Genomic DNA, 19622 nt, shown 5'->3' with positions numbered 1-19622 from the left:
CCAAATGACTTAACGATATCTGCATGCCTTGGCCCGCCAGCGCGGTGTAAGCATCCGTGCTCGGATCGCTATCATCACCGTGCCACGCGTTTTCACTATACGGCGACACGACCGACCGAACGAAAGCGATCGCGCGTCATCCGATGGCCGACATTGGTTTTCACTCTCATCGGACGGGACCGGAGCAAATCGGCCGGTCCAGCCGGTGATCCTCGTTGGTCCGAGGGTCAAGACCAAGGTAGGCTGGATGGAGCTGGGAAAGACGTTGTGAAAATTGACGTTCATGCCCGGTTCGTGCAGGAGGAGATGAGGAAAAACCAGACCTCCGCTGTCTGGCGCGAACGCGCTATTCTACTTTTAATTTCATCTGGCAGTGTGCCAGCGGGTCCACCGAGGGTGATCCATCTTCATCCGCACACCACAAGCATGCGAACAGGCAATATTCACGCACGAGGTACGGACGGTCGGAATGCGAAGAAAATCTGCCCCCAGAAAACTGGGAAAAGTGCAGCTCGAAAATGCATCACTGGCGGAAGACTGGGTGGCCTGGATTGGACCAAAACGCAAAGGCGGTTCGAACATGACATTTTACAGCTATTTGGCTGATATCTCGAGGACAAGGTATCGTACTCATGTGCCAAGGTTGTCGGAATCAACACCACACGTCCGAGGCTTATCTTCCTGCCGTGCACCTAGTTCAATTTCTTTGGAGAAGGCGTCGAATCACTTACTAAGGTATAGCTTCACTTCCGTAGGACGGTTAACACTGGTTCGCTTGGGTTCGCTCTAGAACTAGGAAAGTAGACACTTTCTGACGAACGCTGGATGAGATAAATTACACTAGGATCACTGTTTTCGTCTCGGCTGAAGCGACCGACAATCCAGATTAAACTGTGTCACACGTGCACCGAACGGCTGCTCGATAAAATGATGATCATTTTCTCACTCAAAGCTCAACCAGATTCCGCAGGACGTCTTCTGTGTGTGTGTATTTGTACTTGAATCTCTCCACGTGTCAGACCACGAAGCGGTATCACTTCGCCTCGATTGAATGGCAATCGATCGCTCGATTCCGGTGGCACCTAAATAAATCCTCGACCACGACAAAGGCAACCGTAACCACAAACTGCGCGCAACTGCCGTGAGGGCTTGCCAGTAACCGTTACCGCTTCGCTTTGCGCTCCGAGCTCGACTAAAGCGGCACGCTGCGCGAAAATACGGTTTAAGTGACTCCCGGACGACGCAAATCGACGGCCGGAGAAATGGCAAAAACGGGAAACCTGCCCGCCGGAATTGTGTCCTGCCCCATTGGGTGGGGAGAAGGGAAGGGAGTGAGGCAACTAGGCAATAAACGATCGGACGGACGAGTGAACCGACGAGAGACCGAAGAGCCTCGCACGCGACATGTTGCCGCAGGAACTGGTTGCGGGGTTCGCCGTCGGATGCATCACTCTCGCGCAAATCTTCTTTCTGTTTTGTTTGCCTCTCCTTGGGCCAACGATATCTTTGCAACGCAACCTTCTTACCCCCCGCTAAAGGGTGCATCTTTGCACTGCACCGGATAAGAGAATAAGGTGAAGGAAGAGCTGAAGACAGCAGCTTGACTTGAATCAGAATCCTTCCTCAGTGCATGACGTCGGATATTGGTTTGGTGGGTAACACGATGAGTGAAAGTGCACGACCGGTTCCGTTATAAATTTGATTACTTATATTAATGCCAGAACATTTTCACTGCGAGCAGATAAGATAATGAAAAATGGGTTATATTTTATCGACTATGCTAAAGAAATTGTATGCAACTTCGCAGAGTCTCAAAATTTGAAATTAATTTCCCTTTTGTTGCTTGCGGCTAAAAATGGGTCACCAACGGTAAAGAGGTTGAGTCAAGGTAGAACGTCGAATGTCACCAGCGATGCGCCAAGAACCAATGGCATGGTTGCTTGGCCAGCGTAAAGCGATTGGTTTTGTAAACACAAGGTTAATTCTGCGCTTATGTTATTAAGTAACGTTCTCGGGTAGAAAGTTGTAAACTCAAGAAACGTCCCCGGAGAAAGGTTGACGTTAGTTTGTAAGATCCGCGTTTAAGCTAGTATATAAGAGCGTTAAGAAGCATCAATAAAGTAGTACACATCTGGAACACGAAAAGAACGGTGTTCTCACTAACTGCTTGTTTTCAGGTCGTTCCCCCTTCTGCGGCATAAGCTCTCGAGACCGCAAGAGCACCCAGCAGGAAGGTAATAGGAGCAAAGAAGTACGAGAACTTTTGAGGCAGACACCCAAACTGAATTAAGCCCGTTGGGTGACGATTTCACGGGTCCCAGACGGCCAAATCTTTCGCTTGGCCGGGACGTGAACCACGCGCAACAAAGTTATTAAAATATATATTTAAAATTTGACTGAAAGTGTAGTCGCTAGAAGATTGCCTTTATGCTTATTTGTATGCTTCACTTTAGTTTTTTATTTGTTTATTTTTTATTACACTTTACTTTTCATTACAATTGGGCATTGCCTATTTTCATCTTTTATTATTTCAAACAAAATTATTCGCATTTTTTTGTTCAAATAAGCGCCCTTTATGGTAAGCATTTATTAATTCGCTGCGCTAAACTTTTCTTAAAGATCTACTTTTTTTTATTAATAATAATAATAATAATAATTTTAATCCCAGTAATAGTAGTAGTAGCATGAGGAATGACGGGTTCGAAAATCGAATTTCTTTCCGCGTTAATATGACTAACTTGGTAGATGAAACTAATTCGGTCGTTAACTAATATAGTAAACTATAGTACTGGGACAAATATGAGAAAGCATGTGGAAAAAAAAGAATAAAGGGATCTTTGAAAAACCTATGGTATTTAAGTTAAAACCAACAAAAACAGAAAAAAATTAAAAGCCTAACCTAACTTAACCTAGCTTATCCTAATAAAAATAACCTATTTGATTGCTTATCGAACTAGAGTATCAAGTTACTTACTTCATGAAAACTGCTTATACAATCCTTATACTTAATTCAATATGTATAGTATCAATTTCTACCGACGAAAACTAACGAAAAGAAAAGAAGATCTTTCAAAGACTGGTTGTAAATAAATTAGGAAAATAGTAAACAGTATACCATCTCTTTTATTTGGCATGATGAAGGAAGTAACGACCTCCTCGTAACAACAAAAGAACGACGCTTGATGCGCTCACCATACGGTAAACATGGGTATCTTCCGTACGATCAAACTGATTCCTATTGATGGGACACATGAAGGAAAACGAATGTCTCCGTGCGATAAGATGCCAATCTAGTTCGAGAGACCATCAGTTCCCGGTCAGTTCCTGGTCCGGTCAATGCGGGTTCAGTATCGTTTCACAGTTGCGTCGAGTGAGAAGTGGTAAGAACGTAACAGTTAGAGCTAATGATGAACCGTGGAATGCGCAGTAGCCGGCTTATTTCCTATGATGACACCGCCAGTAGCCCCCCGATGCCGATTCCTTTGCGAAACCGACATTCGGACGTGCCTTGTCAGCGCGGTTCTTATGAAGGTGGTAAAAAGTAAGTCTAGTGTTCGTGACGGGCAAGATCACCCAAGGAAATTCTGATAAGATCCTGGACTAATCTCCTTGTGACACTTACAGGGAGGTTATTACGAAAAATATCGAACAATTACTGATCTGCGGACTATGTGAACTTCGTCTTACGGCACCAAAAATGCTCAACTGCCAGCACACCTTCTGTCTCCTTTGCCTGGAGGGTTGTCTGCAGAAGCAGCCGGACAAAAGTAAGATACAAAGAGACAAGTACAATCAGTGAAATTTTCCTACCTGGTCGTCGTTTTTCCATTTCCCAACCCCCTTCCAGCGTACTTGGGTTGCTTTACGTGCGGAGCGAAGCAACTGCTGAAGGATGCCGATTTGTCAGCTCTTCCTTCGAATCTTCACATCGACAACATGCTGCTAATGATGCACCCTACGCCAACCCTGTCCTCTGGTCACCTCTCCCCAGTCACGAGCTATCAGCTGGAAAATGTAACGTATACCATCCCACATTTCTCAAACGCGTTCTTATCACCGTTTGAGTTCTTTTTTATTTATGTTCCACCGGTAACTTATCAGTGGTTGATAAAATCAATTCATTACTTTGTTTTCTTTCCTTTTCTGATGGCTCCGGTAAAATGGGATTCCTGAAAAACTTTTATCTGATTGGTGAGTGCGTTTTTAGAATCTCTCCCCGACCTTGCAATGTTCTAAGTGCGAGACTGTGTCCGAGACGCCGATGCACAAATGTGATCACTGCATGTCAGTAAGTATTTCTCGTGCACTATTGATCATATTACAGCTACGAAATGGAATTGAGGGTTGAACATGTATTAAGCTGATTTTACGACCAGTAAAGTTATCATTTTAGGGATAAAACTAGCTTTCTAGAGAAAACTTTGAGAATATTTTCTCTAAAAACTGGAATTTGGAAGAAAAAACCAAAAAACATGTTGAAAAAAATAATAGAAGTAAACTACAACATTAACTGTTGTGTTCCTCCTTCTCTTCGGATCTTTAAATTTATTTTAGAAATTTTGAACATTTTTGGAACAACAAAAACTCAGCTGTGAGAAACATTCGTGATTAAACCCAAATTGCACCAGATTGACCTGCTTTATAATCATCATTGACTTTCACACACAAAAATGGGAGTTTGCAGAACCGGTCTTTGTCGCGAGAATTAGCCAAAAACGTGCCCCATAAATGCCCTTCACTAATGAGAGAATTTAAAACAGAAAGATAAAACAAAAAAACCCCGCAATTCCACACGACGACAACCAGATGATGATTGGGCGCACGCGAAAAACTGTAGTCAAACAATTTGTCGCTATCGTTTGCAGATGCTCTGCGCGATCTGCTGGCTGGCGCACGTGGACGAACTCGGCCGGCAGGTGGGGCAGCTCGAGGGCCAGCTAAAGTCGGCCATCGACAAAATGGACCACAAAATGATCGAATACAAGGTAGGTGCAATCAAGATGGCTGGAATCAAACGCCCTCCAGGAGGACTTCCCCCTGGCGGTACGATGTAAGACGAGCGGTGGGTCGAGAAGCTCGAAAGGGTGTTGGGCAAGAAATGGGCGGGAGGGTGAGCAGTGATCAAAAAATTTATGCCATCATGCCACCACCGGCAAGCAGGTGATTATTTCGTGACTCGCTGAGCGGTAGGAAACCGGGCAAGGTTGCAGCGAAGGTTGAAGAAAAAACGGCGAAATTGCACACGCCATCCCATTGCGATTGAGAGTGAAAATGAGGTCAAGAGTGACACGCCAAAAAGCAATATCCTTATCACTCAATTGTATCAAAGCGGCGTAGAGATTATCATTAATCTGCATCCAAAACACCACACTGCCACGAGGAAAGTGTCTGCTGATTGACGGATTTGTAGCAGTTCCTCACTTCAACTTACATTAAACCGCTAACCTTTCCTCGCCACAGTAATTGCACAAAAGGTTGCCCCAAAGTCACCGGACACAGTATGGCCCGCGCAAATGGTTATTTTATGTAAGAAAAATTCATACGCCTTCATATTCGGCTCGATTGCGGGATGCGGCTCGGAAAGTGTGCACGAACGACCAAACGCTACTACCAAACCGATCACGCCTGGACCGTCCGTAAAGCTTTACTTGAAGCTCCGGCCACGTGCGGGGAATGCTGATTTTCCATTGCGCCGTTATAGTTCCGCTGGGACTCATTGCGCATGCACAAAAGCAAACAAGCCGAACCGACGCGCCGACCGTCCGTGTCTGGTGCGAGGTAAAAGTTGCAAAAGCCAACCGATTTTTGCTGCCAAACGAAAGTATCGTGGTCCGATCGATTGTGTCGCGGTGAAATTGAATCGATCCATGGAAATGGATGCACCGGTAGAATGTTAAATGTTTGTCCGACCCAAAGGCATGCCGCTTTTTGGTTTTGGGTAGTTGTGCGGAATTTGGGTTAGTTTGAATAGAGCAGCCAAAAATTCGACAATTATGTTAAACCATAACTAAGCTATTTGAATATTTGTGGTCAAGGTGCATAGCAAAACTATGCTTCAATTTTTTTGAATAATTACAACTGGAATGCTTTGCTTTAGAACAACTATGAATGATCAAATATTTGTTATAAAAAAATGTAAATTCTTTCTAGAGCAATTTGGGAATAGACGAAAATAAATTTAAAAAGTTTCGACACAATCTAACATACTTTTACAACGAGTTGATTCGAATGACAAAGTGGTGCATCAAAAAATTGAAAATTAAATCCTCATAAATTTACTAAGCAGAAGGCAACGCCAAATTTTCAATAATAACAAAGTAGTAGGGTTTCAAAATGAGTAGTCAAATTGTTGGACACAGTTTAAGATTTTCAAAAATGCCTTGGTTTCGTTTAAAAAAATATTTATATTTAATCGTTTTCATGAAAAAGAAGATCATGAAATGTGATCAAATGGGGAAAAAATAGGTTGGGGCCTTTAACACCCTTTCGAATTCGTCATCTAATCATGTTTGACATGGAAATAATTTATTGCTGATATGGAAATTTTATATTTTTCTCCGTCAAATTGTTGGTATTCATCTGCAATTTAAAAAAATAGATTCCGTTTAGAGATGTCTTAAACACACTCTGCCTTATTGTTTCAGAGCCGTTTCTCCGAGATCAACGACGAGATACATGGATGCTTTCGTGAGAAAATCCTAGCCCTTCAGCGCCAACAATCGGAGCTATTAGGTGAAATGGATTGCACTTTCTTCAGTTATTGTCTAAGTGTCCCCCATGTTATATAGCCATACCTGTCCCACCCAAACGCGTAAAGCCCAGTAGCAGTAGTACTGGCTACCGGAATTTGCTCGTGATTTGTTCACCCTCACCCCGTGCCGGGTAGACCGTTAATGCATGCGTTATGCCGGGCACGATCTACTCAACTTTTGCTTATTAGCTTCCTTTTTTTCCTAAATTCTCCTTCGAACAACAATGACGACGCCGATGACCGACGGCTGCACCAAATTCATCATTCACCCGAGGGGGTTTGTGCGCCACCGGACCCGACCGAAAGATGCCGCGCAAGGAATACTTAATGACGCGATCTGCTCGCACGAGGTGGTGAGGGAGAAAATCGAACTCCTGCTGGTGTCACTCCGCCGGCCGATCGTGGGTTCGCTGGATCCGGTCCAGCTGTACCTAAAGCTGCACAAAGACATGTCGGTCATCCTGGAGGAGGTGTCCCTTTGGGGGCAGGAACGTATCCTTTTCAATCGGGTGCGTTTTGTGTCGGGTGCACCGGAAACGTACCCACGATTAATATGGTCATTTCAATCTTACATTGGACGTGCTCCTTAGGAAAAACTTAAAGTGGAAACTTTGTTCGGGGTACCGACGCGGACAACCGTTAACAGGAGCTCCAGCTCTCGGCAAACACCCATCAAACATCAGCTTCATCCGAACTCGTCCGAAACCACGGTGGCACAATTTTACAAGTATGTTTTGCACTGCAGCTCGTTTTGTCTGCAAGTCAAAGAAGAATTTATTGGATATATGCTGCCGATGAATTAAAATGCAAAACAAACATTGACTCGTGTGACAGTGTGGTTGAGTTAAGGGTTCCTCATGGAAGCCCTCCTTTGTTGAATTACTTATAGCTTTATCGACTTTTTTCTCCTCAAGAAATCACGTCTACAAACCCCGACTGATGTGGAACCACTGCCAGCGTCCATCAGGAGTGAGCTTTGCTCCCTGGAATCACGAGTCTCTCGAAAAACCACTGCTCTACGTAGCAGGATCCGAATGTCGCATCGTTTTCGGAATTAACAAGTAACTATTTTCTTTTACTACACTTCATACTATCGATTCTTACTACTGGAAGCGATAATGGTGTGTTTTTAAACGTCGCCTTCCAGAGCAAACGGTCAAATAATGCAAAAAATAACCCACGAAGAGCTCAGCTACCCGCAAGGACTAGCATTCGATGCCGAACGGAAGGAGATGTTCGTTTCCGACACCTGGAATCACTGCATCTTCGTGTTTTCGCACGATGGTAATTTGCTGCGAAAACTTTGCTCCAAGGGTGATCAAGCTGGGCAGCTAAGGTATTAGGTGAAGAATGTTAAAATATTCTCTTAAGATTAACTAAATGCAGCGTTCATTGTAGATCTCCTCAAGGAATCGCATTCAGTTCGGATGATTTCATCTTCGTTTGCGATACGGGAAACGATAGGATTCAGGTACGATTAGAAACTAAACCCCCGGGTGTATCGACACCAGGTAATGGAAATCTCTTTCCCACCTGCAGTGTCTCAGTGCCATGGATGGGAAACTCCATTCCCAGTTCGGCCGGCTAACGAAAGATCAACTGATCAAGGCATCTCTAACAAAAACCGCCGCACGCATGGTGGACTTGAAGAATCCCACCGATATCGCCGTGCAGAAGGATGCCTCCCTGCTGGTGCTGGACGCGGGCAACCGTCGGGTGAAAATGTTCAATAAATTCGGCGAACAGTTGCTGGAGTTTGGCCAAACCGGAACGATCAACGGGCAGTTCCAGTACCCGGAGGTGATTGGGGTGGATCCGGCCGGATTTATCCTGGTAGGGGATGGTGGAAACGCCAAAGTTCTGGTCTACCGCCCGAATGGACAGTTTGTTACAGCACTTGGATCGCGGGGCGATTCGGCGGGGAAATTTAACTGGATTTCTGGCATTTGTATCAGCAAGGATTGGGAGATTGTTGTTAGCGACTACAAGAATCACGCTGTGCAGCTTATTTTCTAACCCCACTTGATAACAAACACGTTTGATAGTTTACGAATTTCACGATGAAAACATTTTATTCAAAGGGTTTAAAATATTGCTCTATTTACAACGGTTTGTTAAAATAGTCCTTTAGTTGCGCAAGTAAATAAATAGTCCATATCAAATATGCTGATTACTCTATTTCGACGCAATAGATCGCTGTTCACAGCTAAACTTGGACTTATCTTCGAGTGCTATGAAAATAATTCTTTAATTCTGTTAATTCTATAGTTCGAGCCTCTTCAATTTCACATGCTTCGGAAAGGTGTTGATTGCCTCTAAACATTAGTTAACACACCAGCATTTGAAAATATTATCTTCCAATTATATACAACTGATACCAATCACCGCATTTTATGGATGAATCGATACGCATGGTTACAATCGAGAATAAATATAAGTTTTTTGCTGCCACAAAACCAAAACCCGGGTCTGTTATTTCTTAACACTAATGCAACAATCTGTAATTGTTCTTTAAATTGCTTTCAACGACGGCGACATTAGGACACATTTCTCTAGGCGAGGGTTACAGAAATACCTTCCAATGCGCCACACTTTTGTTCGGTTCGCGGTCCACGTGCTTAGTTCCTCTAGTAATCGCGTGCAGGTATCAGTAGCAACCAGGTTGAGCGGCATGCTTCACGTTACATTGCACACCGCATTGCATCCGTTGGTTGATAAGCTCTTGCTTTTTCCCAGCGTTATGGCTTCTTCCTCTTCGGCTGCCGTTACCCCGTCGTGGCGTCTCTGTATGCAGAAATGAAAGCGGATTGCTCGATGATATGAAACAAGAAAAGGTCATGGTGTCAGCCGGACGAACCTTCAGCTCAGTCGCCAGCGTCATGAATGCGTCTTCAATGAATCGATTATCTTTCGCCGATGTTTCCATCACAAACATAACCTCCGGGATGTATTGGCACATGTTTTGGGCCTCTGAAAATTCCACCTCCCGGATCGAGTCCAGGTCGGATTTGTTACCTATTACGAAGATCATAACGTTCGACGCAGTATACCGGCGGACTTCGTCGATCCAACGCTGGAGGCTGAGAAATGACGAGCGCTTGGTGATGTCGTATACTGGGAAAAGATGTGACAGGAAAGCAGTCATTAATGTGATTCATCGAGTCGACTGCATCTTCATCAGCCCCTTTACTACAAACCAATTATGACTCCGTTAGCTGATCGATAGTAGCTTTGCGTAATGGTGCGGAACCGTTCCTGGCCAGCTGTATCCCAGATTTGAAGCTGCAAGCATACACCACATGATTAATGACGAAATTCGGTGTCGTTTTATAAGGAAACTTTGCATTCGCTTCAACGAACTACGAACCTTTACTTTCTTCCCGTCCACTGTGACCGCCTTCATTGAGAAATCCACGCCGATTGTATTGCCGTGACTTTCGATGAAGTTTCCCGACTTGAACCGCTGCACGATGCATGTCTTTCCGGTACCACAGTCTCCAATCAGGACAATTTTAAACAGGAAGTCAAAGGATTCGTCGCCGTTTGTTGTTATCAGCGACGTAGGACTGCGGGTGCTGGACATCGTTCTTTTTTCGTTTTCCTTATAATACCACTGGCGCGTTTGATAGTTGATAGAAATGCCACAGTAGAAGAATCCTACACAATCCTTTACAACACAGTTTAATTTCTGCAAACTAATCAAACGCAGCTAAACCTTTGATCAGACTGGGATTTGAGATTGTTTTCTTTGTCTTTTTAAATAAAAAACAAATGTTTTGACGTTTCGCGACGAATTGGCGAACTACGGAAATATTGTGGGCAAAAATGGTTGTCATAAAAATTACTCGTAAAAAAGTGGAGAGTTTATTCACGATCGAGATGGACATAAAATAAATAGTTTATATATTTATTAGGTTATCAATTTTATATAATTTTGATACTCTATCGAAATAAATTGTTTGGAAAACAACTTTTGAAATATTTCATGGCGAATTTTTTCACAACATCCGATTTCGCCGCACATTACTTTTGACAGATCATGTTGCTTCATTTTTTCATTTTTGTCACAAAAAAGAAAAGAAAACACGAACGTCAACATTCGCAGCTGGCACAGTATCAAAATGAAGCAAATCACTGAAGAATCTGCTATTTATCCGCATAAAAGCATATCTGGATTTATTCAAGAAGTTCGCCTGAGGTAGGATTTGTTACACTTGAGTTTCATTGAAGTTCCCCTGTTGATATGTTGTTTATTTGCAGAAAAATAACGGGGTCGCACAAGCTGACTTCAAAGACCCTGTCTCTGGTGACGGATTTGATCGCCAAGGAACCATGGCAGACAGCGGAAGAACTTTTGGCATTAATTCGCACGCAAGGAAGTTTCCTTGCCGCCGCGTTGCCCCACGATATCGTCATAGCAAACACGATCCGGCGCATCATGAAAATCGTACGCGAAGAATACGATTCCTCCCGAGTGGTCCATTTCGATGACGCGCAAAGCATACTTTCACTTCACAAGCTGGTGACGCAAGGTGCTGATCCTGAAAGGGGCAACTACTCGAAACCAATGCCTGGGCTAAAGACGGCACTAGTGGATCACCTTTCGGAAATCGGTACCGAGCTGGAGACGACGGCGGAAAACATTTCCGCACAAGCGGCAGAGCACATCCATTCGGCGGAACTGATCATGACTATCGGCTATTCGCGAGCCGTGGAAAAGTTTCTCAAAAAAGCCGCCGAAAGTCGGCCCATTGAGGTGGTCGTCGTTGAGTGTGCTCCCGACTGCCTTGGTCAGCAACTGGCGGCAAATCTAGGCCGTGCCAAGATTCAAACCACCCTCATATCGGATGCCGCTATCTTCGCCATTATGTCCCGCATTAATAAGATCATCATTGGTACGCACTCGGTTCTTGCAAACGGTGGTCTGCAAGCGTTGTGCGGAACGTACAGTTTAGCTTTATCGGCGAAACACTTTTCGGTGCCAGTGATCGTGTTAGCTCCAACGTATAAATTAACACCGGTGCACCTGTGCAACTACGAGCAAGGTGATTTCAATATTCTCAACAACACAGAAGCGGTGTTGCCATTCAAATGTCCTGCGGCTCGGTTTACTAAAGCGTACAACCCGCTGTTTGACTATGTTCCGCCAGAACTGGTCACGCTTTTCATCACCAACAAGTAAGCAACAAATTGTTTGTGACTGTTGGCAAAAGATTTTAACTGTATTTTATCAACTTTATTTCCAGCGGAGCAAATGCACCATCGTACGTTTACCGTCTGATAAGTGAACTCTACCATCCGGAAGATAATCAACTATGAAGATATTGTTGTTAACAAGGTTGTATTGACTGGTTTGATAATTCGAATGAAACCAATAAAAATGAACAAGTAAAAGGCATAAATTTAATCAACGTGTTATTTGTATAAAAACCAAAAAAAACAAATCAGATCCGTTTATACTGAATCGCAGTCAATCCAGATTCAAAATAGTTTGAATCTATTTTTCAAACTAGTTTTGAATCCAATTTAGCTGTCACAACAAACTTCACTACTTTCACAACAAACCAAAAACCAATCAAAACAAAACGGAGGTTTTCAGTGCGCCTCAAAGTTGTTCGAGTGATTAAAAGATAAATTTAAGATTTACCAGTCGCTTTCGTGTAGTATTTTGATTTTAAAGATGAGTTCTAAAAACTCCGCACTTGCATCACTAACAGCAACCTACACAGATTCCGAAAATGAAGGAGACCACAGGACAGACGATGAGTCTCCGCAATCGGACGGGGAGAGTTCTGTGTCACAGGTTCGTAGGCGTATTTTATGTTAGTTTATGCCCGGATTAATACAGTTTCTGTGTATCTTTATTGCAGATCCGTTCCCGACAGCAAACACCTTTGAGGGATATGTCGGAAAGCTCCGGCACACCCATCGCGCAAACCAACAACATCGCAAACGTCCTAAGCAAATCAGCCGACCCGAGTGGTGCAAGCGACAATGGAACACCGGGACCGCCTCGTAAGAAAGCACTACGTTTAGTGAGCTACATTGACGACACAATCGTATCCGACGATGAAAACAACTCTCCGGCCCATGATGAAGTCAAATCGGCAGCGGAAGTGGAAGAAGAGCCCGAGCCTGAGCGAAGCCCTTCGCCGCAAAAGTTGGATCGCGCGAAACTGTACGGGTTCAGTTTGCCCCCGGAGCCGAAGGGAAAGTGCTCGCAGGAGTTGCAGGATAAAATAGCCGCACTGTACGAGCGCATGAAGAACTCCAACATGGACACAAACCGGAACATTCAGGAGCGGAAGGAATTCCGCAATCCCAGCATCTATGAGAAGCTCATTCAGTTCTGCGACATTAACGAACTCGGCACGAACTATCCACCGGATGTGTTCGACCCGTTCCAGTGGGGCAAGGAATCGTACTACGAAGAGCTGGCGAAGGCACAAAAGATCGAAATGGAGAAGGTCGAGAAGGCACGTAAGGAAGCGACGAAAACGGAAATCCAAACCGGCGTCAAGCGGATGGATCCGGATGAGTCGAAGAAGCGAAAATCGAAATGGGACCAACCGGGCGTTCTGGGAGCGGCACCTGGAATGCTCGGAGCAGCGGCTGCGGTCGCTGTCGTTAATGCGCTAAAGCCAGCCGGTATCATTCAGCAAACGTTGACGACCACGGCCACCGGGACGAAGGGGACGGTCATATCTGCTTTCGGATCGTTACCAAAGAAGCCCAAAATTTAAGAACGAGTGAGTAGATTAAATGTCAACTACCTTTTAACAAAACTATCACAAAGTAAGCTCTAGGACAAACACCGGAAATTTTCTTTATTATCAAGGGTTTAATAAAACCAAAACTACATTTGTATGTAATTAAAAATGTATCTTTATTCGTCTGTGTTACATAAAATCATAGGTCGAAAGAAAATGGTCAACACTAATGTATAAACTGTATCGCAAAGTAACACATTAATATCTATTCCATGCAATTCGTTCGTTCGTTCTCGAGTCAGTTCTGTACAAAACTCTAAGGGTACGAATTTCAAAATGATGAGCAACTTCAGGCATCGTTCTGCATCTACTAAACATATTTTCCTATTCTTTAATATCTACTGGGGGAATTGGGTTTTCAAAAATTATTCTAACTATTCATTATGCTAAAATTGCAAATATTTTGTTTATGACCTAAACTCCTAAAATACTAAAAATAAACTATTTTCATTACCGTAATAACATTTAGCTTAACTGGTTGCAAACCAATGTAATAAAAATAAGAATTTATTGCATACAAAAGGAAAACATTCTCGCAAAACCGTCACACAATGCAGGGCTTGAATAAATATAACATAACTATTTTTTACACTAAACGCTTCCATACATTATTCCGTGTGTGTATAGCAAATCTCGATACAAATTTGCTATTTCTTGCTTTTTTTTTGGCAGGTACTTATGAAGCTATCGACGCCTGAACATTGAATGTTCAGTTTCTTATCTTAGCTAAACGAAAAAAAGATTTTAAAACAAAAACAAACCAAATAAAATTATCAACTGATAAATGCCTTACGCCTAAGTTAGGGAAAATCTGCTCCTAGTCAATGTTACAATAGCCAAGAATTTTTGGTATCATAGCTGTTTCTTAGCTACAACTACCATACCGAATCGATAGGCTCAACAATTGACCTATTGACCTAAACCTAGTTGTATAAAATAATATTGCATCGGTCCGCCCCGCGTTTCTCTACTAAACCTAAAGCCTTAACGGATCGTTTTGTATTGCACATATCCGGCCTAAATGTATTGCTGTGGGCAACGTTGCCACACTTCAATTACGTATTAAGTGTAATCTTAAAATTTTACTTTCTTACCATTATTATTATTATTGCCCACTAACATAAACGACACAACACGATTGGTCGTATATCACATTCATTTGCAGACAACTTAAATTTTCGAGGTTTTTGTGATGAATAAGAAAAGAAAAACAAGGAGCAAGAGCTTAAGTGACTGATTTATCAGCCAAAGATCAGTAGAACTAATGGAACAATTCTCGGAAAAAGTATGAAACGAACGAAAGAGTTAGAAAAAAAAAGCAGAAAATAGTCATTAGGTAACCCGAATAAATAAGTTGAAGCAGTAAACTCAACAATGATAAAACGAAAAAATGCATCTTGATACCGCACACGCTCTAACAGACAAACGCACACATCAAACACACATTTGCATTCATACAGCTTCTTAACCCTCAAAGTATTGCACTACTCTAAGGGAAGGAAATAAATATGGTTCCTAAAACCTATGCCCTTAAGAACGATTGCACATGCGTTAGTTACTAATTGCACAGTTGCCACATTGCACATTCTATATTGCTATACTTACAACAACCTAGTTTGCTATCCGGCTCTTCCTAGAGAACCTTCCGGAGCTCTCGGATAGCTCAATACTTCTGGAGGTACAATAACTCAATCTCGTAATGTGTGTGCGCCCGGACAATTCGCGGTGTTGTGGGCGACAAAAATTTACAAGCACTCAATCTAACACCTGCGCTAGCGTTAGGATTGCAGACGTTTGATTCTTATTAGCTAAAAACTCGAACAGATCGACAGGGGATCGGGAGTCAGTGGACAGCGGCAGCCAGTGCCCGATCGGCGTTGGATGCCACGGAGAGATGGGACGGTTTGCGTATGTTCTTGAAGAACACCGAGTGCGTCTCGACACTTTCCGCACCGGACTCGGAAATGTCGTCCAGCTGCGAGTCGAGATCGTCATCGTCGGAGATGCAGGACGCATCGTCACTGCCGTCGAACTTTTCATCGTCGGACGAGTACACGCGCACGCTGATGGCATCGGTGGTGTTGAAGAACACTCCGTTGGTGGTGGTTCCGTGCTGCCGGGAGGAACCCGGCTCGTTGCGTGCTAGCTTCCCGATAGTGGTGGTGGTGATTGTGGTCGGTGGAGATGGCGGTGGTGGTGGTGGCTTGGAGTGAGGTTTTTCGATCACCTTGACTGCGCTTCCCGGTGCCTTCTTCGAGGGAATCGTAGCCGTTGGAGGAGGCGGAGGTGGTGGGTTCGGTGGTGGTAACGGTGGTGGAGGCGATCGAGGTCGGGCAATCGACGACTTATCGCCTCGTCCTCCACTGGATCCAGCTCCCGAGGACGATCCGCTCCGGTTTGTGCCGGCCGTATCTGTTGCACCGTAGGTTTCGTTGGACGGACCACAGTTGGCGTTCGATTCCTGGGCAGCGCACACCTCGTACTTGTTCTCTTCCGCGATCGTACCCTCTACGGCACCATCGGGAGGTTGTGAGCTAAAGTTGAACCGTTCGTAGATCTTCTTCCCGTTCAGCTTCGACTCGCTCGAATCGGCACTCATGTAGCCACTGTCCTGTTCCTTAGCACTCGACCTCGAACTACTTCGGACGACCGTGATCGTACGCGATGTCGATGGTTTCTCTCCGTCTTCCGGCACCACCGTCGGTGGTGAGGATCGCTTTCGATGATGGTGATGGTGATGTCGTAAGCCCCCGTAAGCTCCACTTCCCGACGAGTCGTCGATCAACGATGAAATGCCCTCGTCCTTCTCTAGGATGTCCGACGAGTCGGACGTTTTCTCCAGCTCCGAGTCACCGCCAGGTTTTCCATTGAACTTGGACGTGGCGATACCGATGAACTTCTTCCAGGCGTTCTTCAAATCCTTCGATTTCTTCACGCGATCTCGCAATCCCATCGCGATCTGCATGCCGTTCGAGGACTGGTTCAGCTCCACGCGGAACACCTTCGTTGAGGACGCTGCCGACGACTCGATCGGTATCGGCGCACTGATGTCGTAGATCGGCTTCTCGTCGTCACCGTCCTTCGGGTTAATCGAGGGAGCGCCACTACGACTGATCGGGTAGCTGTAGTTGGACAGCGTCTTCGTCGACAGTACCTCAATCTTGTCGATATCCTCGATGAACTTCGTCTTGCTCGCAAGCTGCGCCGACTGCCGACTACGAAGGTCGTAAAGCTTGCTGTCTACTTGCTGCAAGAAGTTCTTGTTGTTCATCTCACCCAGCGACATGTAGTTCCCGAGGATACCTCCCAGGTCCTGGTTCGATTTTTCGTCGATCCTCGCGTACTCCGACTTGTCGGTGATGTAAAGCGACTGATCACCGATTGATTGACCCTTCTGCACATGGCTGTAGTTAGGGAGCTTGCGTTCCGGACGAGTCTTCCCCGTGCTATTGCTGCTGGAACCCGTCGACTGGTCGTGGTCGGAGATACCCGTGAACTGCGTCGAGTCGCTCTCGGCCGTGAGACTGTTGATCGATTCGTAGTTCTCACCCGTGCAGAAGTTGGGTTTCGGAGCAGGACCGGTCGGTTGATTCGAGAGCTTTTCGCTATTACTCCAGCAGGCCAGATGCTTTGGCGGTGCACCATAATCTTCAACCTTTCGCGGTTGTAACCGGGGATGATCGTAGAGTGCAGCCTGACGGCCGTTCGAGACCGTACTCTCGGGGGGTATAAGGTCCGGTGGCATCAGCTTCGGAGCTGGTATCAGTGGATCTAGGGCGTTTGTTCGTTGACGGCGCGAGTGGCGTGTTTCGAGCGTCAACAGCTTACCCGTCTTCACGTCAAGATCCGCCAGATTGTTGAAGGAACTTCGAACCGGAGCGTTGCTAACGTTGACCTTCCCATTCTTCGACTCGTAGATCTCCCGGAGGCTGCCAAAGGTGGTCTCGTTTTTAAACGAACCAGTCGACTTCAGCACAATGTTGAGATCGGCCGGAAGCGACGTCATGTTGGATGAATCCACCACCGAACGCGCCCGGTCGGTTTCCCACACGTTACTCCGATGGCGACTCACCGCCGCGGATTGGCCACCCCGTTTCGGTTTTCGATCGAGCGTATCCGGCTCGAACTGGTCACTATCGGTGGACAGGTCACAATCGTCCGGGCTGTGCTCAACCTCGATCGTTATACTGCCCTGAAAGGGCGTGTCGCACTTGATCTTCGGCGCCTTCTTCGCCGACGCTTGCGGAACGTCTTCGTACTCTTCGGACCGGATACTGACGGCTTCGCGTTCCGTCTTGATCGTGTCAGTATCCTTTCTAAAACCCTCCACCCGATCGTATATGGCATTGCGTATCTCGACCTCCTCTTCCAGCGGCAAGGCTGCGCTGAGCGATGGCGACGGTTGCGAGCCCGGATCGCTGCTGTTGGTGGTGGACGTGTTGAAGCTCATCGGCGTCTTCGAGGTGACTCGCTCAAGGCTGTCCGTCTCGTAGTCGACGATCAGATAGTGAGGTGACTTGCGCGAGTAGATTGGCGAGTCGGGCTGGTACTTGCTGAACGAGTTCTTACCCGAGCGGTTCCCGAGCGTGTTGCACTCCTGGTCGGAGTTTAGGAAGTCGTGAAAGAACTTCTCATTTCGGTAGCGCTCGTGACGATCGATGCTACTGAAGCGACTGTCGGACGAATCGAGATTGTACTCGGCCGTTTCGGCCGCCATCAGTCGATCTGCGTGTCGCTCCGACCACGACTTGATCTTACGCTGATCCATCGCCAGCGCCTCGTACACCATGTCCGGCATTTCGCTGATATTGCGCAACTTCATCTGCTTCACATTGGCGTACTGATCGTGAACTTCCGGCTGACGTTTCCCTGCTGCCGTCCCGAAAGGAGCAACGGGTGGCGCATGAACCTTCCCTCCGGTACCGAACTTTTTCCCATGATGGTGATGATGGTGGTTCGAGTGTGCTCCCACCGGAAGCTTCTTGTGCGGCATCAGGGGAGACGTCTCAAACTGAGGATTGTTGTAGATCTCACTCCCGGTGATACTGTACAGGTCACGCTTATCGTACACCTTATTCGTTTCCAGGTTCGCCACCGAGTTGTTCGTATTTCGGATGTACAGATCCTGATTACTCTGGGACGGTTTCTGTGCCTCTTCGTAGATGAAGCTGCTGTTTTTCATGAGCGCCCCCGACCCATCCGGCATCGGCCCAAACTTACTCACCTTCCCTGTCACCTCCGACTTTAAACTATGCGATACAATTTTCGGAGCCGAACTCGTATCCGATCGCACCGACTTGCTTGCGGAAGGAACCCGCACGACCGACGCAGCCCGTCCCTTCACGCTGTTCGCTACGATCGTCTCGTTGTCCGACGTTGACGAACTGTCGCTATGTAAACTCCCGGTCTGCTTCACCTGCCGGAGGGCTTTCGGTTGCTTTTTAATTTCCGGTCGAATCGGCAACGACTCCGGTGCAGCTCGTTCGTCGCCTGATTTCAGAGACTCCAGCGACTGATCGGCAACGAACGCGACGTTCGTAATGCCACCGTCACCTTCACTTCCCTTCGATCCTCCCTCCGTTGCGCCGTCCTTCGATTCTCCCGCGACGAGTAGGTTCGTTTTACTGCCGTAAATGTCCGCCTCCGCAATACCATCGCCGTGCGTCGACGAAACGTCCTCGAGCCACTTCCGGATGCTGTTCTGCTTGTCGCCACAGTTACGACAGTTGCTGGACGGCACCATTACCGATTCGCCGCCGTTCGGTTTCTTCTCGCACCCGGGACATCCAGAGCAAACGCTCTTGCGGGAGCTATCCTTGCGCGAGCTGATCAGTGAGCTGCGTCGACTGGCCGGGGCCGTCTGGACGGCCGCGTACGTCTCCGAACCGGCCGCTTGCTGCAGCTCCTCGGGGATGATGTTCAACGACGGTTGGAATCGTTTCGAGGACATCTTGTACTTTGCGATCGTGATCACTTCTCGTATCTTATTAAGGAACTCGATAGCTGCCGGTGGAGGTGACTAGAAGTGAGGTAAAGTAAAGGAATGCAAGGGTTATAATAATTTTCATATTTTGGCAGATATCGAATGAAGGAGGAAAACA

The 19622-nt window shown here is 46.0% G+C and overlaps 5 protein-coding genes across 5 annotated transcripts in view; 3 read left to right on the top strand and 2 right to left on the bottom strand.

The window, feature by feature from the left end:
- Nucleotides 1-3407: 3407 nt before the first annotated feature.
- LOC131265883 (RING finger protein nhl-1-like) lies at nucleotides 3408-8767 on the top strand. The gene is made up of 12 exons (XM_058268223.1): nucleotides 3408-3541; nucleotides 3625-3767; nucleotides 3848-4014; nucleotides 4208-4288; nucleotides 4866-4985; nucleotides 6645-6732; nucleotides 7058-7260; nucleotides 7342-7478; nucleotides 7666-7812; nucleotides 7899-8087; nucleotides 8150-8222; nucleotides 8291-8767. Exons 1-12 carry the CDS (start codon nucleotides 3408-3410, stop codon nucleotides 8765-8767), a joined length of 1959 nt encoding a protein of 652 aa, XP_058124206.1.
- A 45-nt stretch (nucleotides 8768-8812) lies between these two features.
- On the bottom strand, nucleotides 8813-10492 carry LOC131262980 (ras-related protein Rab-43). Its single transcript, XM_058265091.1, has 4 exons — nucleotides 10119-10492; nucleotides 9949-10033; nucleotides 9609-9865; nucleotides 8813-9535 (listed from the first exon to the last, which is right to left on the bottom strand). The coding sequence occupies exons 1-4, from the start codon at nucleotides 10332-10334 to the stop codon at nucleotides 9428-9430; spliced, it is 666 nt and encodes a 221-aa protein (XP_058121074.1). The 5' UTR covers nucleotides 10335-10492; the 3' UTR covers nucleotides 8813-9427.
- A 341-nt stretch (nucleotides 10493-10833) lies between these two features.
- Nucleotides 10834-12143, top strand: LOC131263327 (translation initiation factor eIF-2B subunit beta). Its single transcript, XM_058265510.1, has 3 exons — nucleotides 10834-10949; nucleotides 11012-11929; nucleotides 11998-12143. The coding sequence occupies exons 1-3, from the start codon at nucleotides 10873-10875 to the stop codon at nucleotides 12068-12070; spliced, it is 1068 nt and encodes a 355-aa protein (XP_058121493.1). The 5' UTR covers nucleotides 10834-10872; the 3' UTR covers nucleotides 12071-12143.
- A 187-nt stretch (nucleotides 12144-12330) lies between these two features.
- On the top strand, nucleotides 12331-13626 carry LOC131263350 (SAP30-binding protein). The gene is made up of 2 exons (XM_058265536.1): nucleotides 12331-12554; nucleotides 12622-13626. The coding sequence occupies exons 1-2, from the start codon at nucleotides 12432-12434 to the stop codon at nucleotides 13492-13494; spliced, it is 996 nt and encodes a 331-aa protein (XP_058121519.1). The 5' UTR covers nucleotides 12331-12431; the 3' UTR covers nucleotides 13495-13626.
- A 1738-nt stretch (nucleotides 13627-15364) lies between these two features.
- LOC131264789 (uncharacterized) overlaps nucleotides 15365-19622 on the bottom strand; it is a 46137-nt gene continuing 41879 nt past the window's right edge. Inside the window, exon 9 of the mRNA XM_058267056.1 lies at nucleotides 15365-19540. Within this exon, the coding sequence (XP_058123039.1) occupies nucleotides 15365-19540 (4176 nt within the window). The remainder of the gene's footprint in view (nucleotides 19541-19622) is intronic.

Source organism: Anopheles coustani, chromosome 2 (genome assembly GCF_943734705.1).
Source record: "Anopheles coustani chromosome 2, idAnoCousDA_361_x.2, whole genome shotgun sequence".
Classification (NCBI taxonomy): Eukaryota; Metazoa; Arthropoda; class Insecta; order Diptera; family Culicidae; genus Anopheles; species Anopheles coustani.
The sequence above is the reverse complement of the archived record's forward strand: the minus strand, read 5'-3'. Positions and strand labels throughout refer to the sequence as shown.

Coding starts and splice junctions, on each gene's coding strand:
- LOC131265883 (XM_058268223.1), top strand. CDS start 3,408: ATGAACCGTGGAATGCGCAGTAGCCGGCTTATTTCCTATGATGACACC. Junction 4,289..4,865: donor AATGTGATCACTGCATGTCA/GTAAGTATTTCT, acceptor TATCGTTTGCAG/ATGCTCTGCGCGATCTGCTG. Junction 4,986..6,644: donor ACAAAATGATCGAATACAAG/GTAGGTGCAATC, acceptor TTATTGTTTCAG/AGCCGTTTCTCCGAGATCAA.
- LOC131263350 (XM_058265536.1), top strand. CDS start 12,432: ATGAGTTCTAAAAACTCCGCACTTGCATCACTAACAGCAACCTACACA. Junction 12,555..12,621: donor GGGAGAGTTCTGTGTCACAG/GTTCGTAGGCGT, acceptor TCTTTATTGCAG/ATCCGTTCCCGACAGCAAAC.
- LOC131263327 (XM_058265510.1), top strand. CDS start 10,873: ATGAAGCAAATCACTGAAGAATCTGCTATTTATCCGCATAAAAGCATA. Junction 10,950..11,011: donor ATTCAAGAAGTTCGCCTGAG/GTAGGATTTGTT, acceptor GTTTATTTGCAG/AAAAATAACGGGGTCGCACA. Junction 11,930..11,997: donor ACGCTTTTCATCACCAACAA/GTAAGCAACAAA, acceptor CTTTATTTCCAG/CGGAGCAAATGCACCATCGT.
- LOC131262980 (XM_058265091.1), bottom strand. CDS start 10,334: ATGTCCAGCACCCGCAGTCCTACGTCGCTGATAACAACAAACGGCGAC. Junction 10,034..10,118: donor TGGACGGGAAGAAAGTAAAG/GTTCGTAGTTCG, acceptor GTATGCTTGCAG/CTTCAAATCTGGGATACAGC. Junction 9,536..9,608: donor CGCTGGCGACTGAGCTGAAG/GTTCGTCCGGCT, acceptor TTCTGCATACAG/AGACGCCACGACGGGGTAAC.